Raw genomic sequence first — 4,910 nt, forward strand, 5'->3', positions numbered from 1 at the left:
CAGAAGAGCAGCCTAGGATGCATGACAATGATGTAGAGTCTCTAAATATGAGACTTATGTTTACTGGCTCTATTCACTGAAAAGGGCAAGAAACACTGACAAATCCAGTAACAATCAGCAACTGTAGTCTCTGCACTGAATTCTCTAAACACATTTCCCACTGAAAGGAACCAGGCTTACTGGAGAAATGCCTGATTTCTGGTCTAGGTAAGGATTTTACAAGGTGAGTGTGGACTGAACTCTCATAACAGAAATTATATCAAAAAGAATCATAACTGGAGGGGCTCGCATTGGCCAAAGACAGAACAATTTGAACATCAAAAACATTAATGATTGTAATGCACTGCTGCTGCTGCTGCTAAGTCACTTCAGTCGTGTCCAACTCTGTGTGACCCCAGAGACGGCAGCCCATCAGGCTCCCCCATCCCTGGGATTCTCCAGGCAAGACACTGGAGTGGGTTGCCATTTCCTTCTCCAATGCAGGAAAGTGAAAAGTGAAAGTGAAGTTGCTCAGTCATGTCCGACTCTTAGCGACCCCATGGACTGCAGCCTACCAGGCTCCTCCGTCCATGGGATTTTCCAGGCAAGAGTACTGGAGTGGGGTGCCATCGCCAAGATCCCTAAGCCTCCTGATTCTAGCTGGCCTCCTCTGCAGGGGTGGTACCGTTGGAAAGAGTTCCTTGGATGTTATGCTGGTAGCAAACTCAGAGGGCAGTAAGTACAGGAAGTTAAGTCTCCTCTGGCCCCCAAGACTCTCCTCCTCTATGACCTTGAGGAAAGGACTTCCTGTTAGGACGCCATCTTGTTTGTGTGGCTGTGACGAAGGTGTTTGGGGCTTGCACTCTTCTTACCTCAGCAGTTTTCTTTGATATTCTACAAGCTTCCAGCTCCAGACCCACAGATTCTCTTCCAGGGCAGCCTGTGAGGACGGTGGTGACAGATCTCTGCCTTCAGGCCACCCTATGGGTGAGTGGTCTGCATGAGACCTTCTCTTCAGATCCCCTCAAAGCAGAAAGGGTTCTGGGTTCCCTCCCACACCCCAAAGCACAGGACCCCCAACCAGTTGCCTGTTCTTCGAAAGCGGGGAGAGAGCCCAGACTGACTATTTTCCGGTCTCTTGAGGAGATGGGCCAAGCGGGCTCTGACACACCCATCTCGATTCCATGTGGTAAACCTCCCCTCCGACGAAAATGGCCGTTGCTGACTTGAATTTTTCTCTGGCTAAGAAAAAGGCATGAGTCATGTTATCTTCTCAGGTCTAGGGTTTGGAGAGTGGCGAGGGTCACCTAGGTGGAGGGTAGGATTATATAAACTAATATTCTTTGGATTTATAGTAGAGGTGGTGGAGGGTCAGAAACCCGACCGTTACTACTGGATATTACATTAACAGTTAGGGTAAATTGTATTAGCCCCTCGAAGCTTCTTGAGGCTTTATTGCCGGGCACGTGATATATTCTGGAATGTTTGATGAGTAGTCATGTGCATTGTTCTACGTCAATTAAATTAATTTGTTTAAGTCAGATTTTAAAATCCTCTCCCTCTAGCTGAGATTTTGGTCTGTCATTTTATGTGTCACTCAGTGGGATGTGTTAAAATTTCCCACTGTGGCTGTGGATTTCTCCATTATTTCTGTCAGTTTTTGCTTTGTATGCTGGCTTTAAGAGGCATGCAAATTTAGAATGTATATTACTATCTTCTTATTGCACTGAACCTGTTATCATAAAGGAATTTCCCTTTTAAAGTGTACCTTTTCCTTTACTGATATGGTTATAGCAGTTTTCTGAGGTTAATGTGAAAAGGTGTACATTTTGCAATTTTTTTATTTTCTAATTTTCCTGATGATTAAATTTTGCATATGTCTCTTTTCAGGAGTATTTGAGGAAAGGTTTCTTGTCCAGTCTGATACAATCTGTCTTTCTATTTGGAGTATTTCGCCTGAATCTTCTAAAATAAAAAGAGATATAATTTGGTTTGTGTATATCATATTATTGTGTATTTATTGTTGCCTCTTCTAAGTTCCTTTTCCTTTCTTTTCCTTTGATATGGTGAATATTTTTTAACTATCAAATCATTACTTTGCATGGTTATCTAGGTAAACATTCTTTTGCTATTCTTGTAGTGTTCACCCTTCAGATTACAATGTACATTTTTGCCTTTTCACAGTCTAATATTAGTTAATTAGTTCCTAAAACTGCTCAGTTATGGGGCTTTGAGACACTTTGATTACATAAACTCCTTCCACATTTATTGTCACGCATTTTTATACTCTATATATATAAATCCCCGAAGGAAATTATTATCATTGTGTTATATAGTCAATACTCATTTAAATTTTCCTCCATATTCAAAAATGTCATTCGTCTTTCCTGTATCTGTGTGGCTCCACCTAGGGTGATGTTTCTTCTGCCCAAAGAAGAGCCTATAATATTTCTTTAGTTTGGATCTTTAGGTCACAAATTTTCTGAGTTTTTGTTACATGATGTGGAAATGCATGTCTTTTCTTTTAAGGATGTTTTTCCATAAAGCATATTTTTTGTCCTATTAATATAGGTCTTTTAAAAATTGATTGATTTATTTTTGGCTGTGCTGGGACTTGTTGATGGGTGAGGGATTTCTCTAGTTGCAATGAGCAGGGACTACTATCTAGTTGCAATGCACAGGATTCTCATTACCACGGCTTCTCTTGTTGCACTCTTGTTGCAGAGCACGGGTTCTAGGGCACATGTGCTTCAGTAGTTTTGGCTCATAGGCTCTAAAACACAGGTTCCGTTTCTGTGGCACAGGGCCTAAGTTGTCCTGAGGCATGTGGAATCTTCGCAGACCAGGGACCCTGGTGTCCCCTGCATTGGCAGGTGGATTCTTAATCACTGAACCACAAAGGAAGTCCTCCTATTAATATTGTTATCCTAAGTTGATATCTTGGTACATTTGGAAACTTCTCAGCCAAGTTCTCTTCAAATACCACTTCTCCCCTGTTCACTTTCCTTTTCTATGGGGCTCACATTAACCATGTATTAGGTATACTCATTGTATCACCTTTAATTCTCTTTTTTGGGGGAGGGTATTCTCCATATTATATCTCTCCAGGTTCCATCTTGGATCTTTTCATAAGACTTACCTTTCATTTCTCTAATTCTTCCTTCAGGGAGGCAGATCACCTTTGACCCTTGAACTGTCACATCAGGGTAGATTTCAGGGTAGGGTTTATTGTACTCATAGAGCAGAGCAGAGAAGTGAGACTTGGGGATAAAAAGCCACTTGTCCCAGGTCACCTAACCTGAACCAAGTAGAACACAGCCTAACATCACAGACTGCACTCTACATCCAGACCCTTTCCCTGGTTTCTTGTCTGTGACTGCTCTCGACCTCTCATTTCATGAAAAGTGGAGTCATGGTGAGGTCTCTCAGCCATTTCTTAGCTCTATGATGCATGTATGTTTAGATTATAAAGAATGATGTTTCTTCATTAGTCATATTTACTCAGGACTACTTCTGATACTGGGACCACTGATATGTTGTTGTCAATTTTAGAGCACACTGATAAAGTGAAGTCTTTACAAAGAAGAGCACAAAGCTCGGGTATTTACCGAAGGCAATACGCCTGTTGGTCTGAACCGGTCACTTCCCAGCAGCAGCAAGACAGAGATTCAAAAGAAAGTGATGCTCATATGGTCATCCAAGGAAGATAGTAAGTGACCAGTCACCATGGTTGACATGTACTAACCACTGAACAACAAAACCTTGCAGTTAAATATGTCATTCTTCTCTCCAACTTGCCAGAGTAAAAAGTGATTGGATCAGGTTGATGTTTGAGCAGTCTTTATTACAACTCTGGTATCATTTGGGAGAATGTAGAGAAGACTTTCTAAGCCTATATGGACCACTTTTTTCTTTCCACTTCCACACAGTGCTCCCTATGCCATTCCATCCCATCACTGGAGAAGCAGTTTTCAGAGAAAAGACCAAATGCATGTGAACATGGAGTCAGACCAAAAGCCTCCGGAGAGAACAATGAAAACAAATAGACAGGATGAGACCTTGGAGAGCTGGTTCAAGATTATTGTGAGTATCCTGGCTAAATGAACCTAATATGTAGAAGATGACAGAGTCGTGTTGGATTTGTGTAGAGGTGCTGGGAACTTTTCTGGGGAAGTGGTGTTGGTAATCTGTCTTGATATTACTAGGAGGTATCTTCTTAGATCATCTAAGAGCAGGTGCAGAGAAGCGGTATGAAGGAAACAGACTGACTGCAAGGAAGAGCATGGGAGAGGTTGACTGAAAGCAAAGGAGGAAGCCTACTGCCATGGGGATGGAGCATTTCATACCAGATGACGCAGTTTGGCTTGAGCTGGGTGTGGGAGGAGGTTGAGTCTCTGGGGTCCGTGTCACAGTGACAGAGGTGTACCTCATGTGGATCTCCTGGAACTTTATAAAAGGAAGTACATGTGAAACATATTAAGTCAATTTTTTTTTCAGGAAGAGTATCTGAATGCAAAGAAAGTGTATATAGAAAATCCTTGTCTCATACCAAAGTTAGTGATAACAGATATTGTTTTATCTTAAGAAATTATTTAAAACCTGAAAAATGGCCCTAAAGCAAGACACAGTTGGGTCTTACCTTAATCTTGGATTCCATTGTATCCATTCTCTTTCCCATTTGTTCTCTGATTCCTAGATTCCCTTCGATATAAAATATGATGAGAAGTGGCTGATGAATTTGATTCAGAAGAAGTGCAGTGTCCCCTTTACTGCAGTCGAAGTAAGACAGGACATGGAGATGATGCAACAAACTGGGGTAGATTGCGGGCCCAGAGAAATGGCACCGGTCTCATGTTCTGCTTCTCCTGTCACTCTTCCTACAGTTTCACTATGAGAAAATGCAGGCCCAGTTCTTTGTAGAGAATGCCAAC

The 4,910-nt window shown here is 41.9% G+C and overlaps 1 protein-coding gene across 1 annotated transcript in view; it reads left to right on the forward strand.

Moving 5' to 3' along the window:
* Nucleotides 1-3,531: 3,531 nt before the first annotated feature.
* The window catches only part of LOC104983070 (nuclear RNA export factor 3-like), a gene marked incomplete at its 5' end in the record, with an annotated part of 8,412 nt that continues 7,033 nt past the window's right edge, over nt 3,532-4,910 (forward strand). The window contains 3 exon segments of the mRNA XM_010832558.1: nt 3,532-3,688; nt 3,909-4,062; nt 4,676-4,759. Of these exon segments, the coding sequence (XP_010830860.1) occupies nt 3,532-3,688; nt 3,909-4,062; nt 4,676-4,759 (395 nt within the window).

This window comes from Bison bison, unplaced genomic scaffold (genome assembly GCF_000754665.1).
Source record: "Bison bison bison isolate TAMUID 2011002044 unplaced genomic scaffold, Bison_UMD1.0 scf7180017861195, whole genome shotgun sequence".
Lineage (NCBI taxonomy): Eukaryota > Metazoa > Chordata > Mammalia > Artiodactyla > Bovidae > Bison > Bison bison.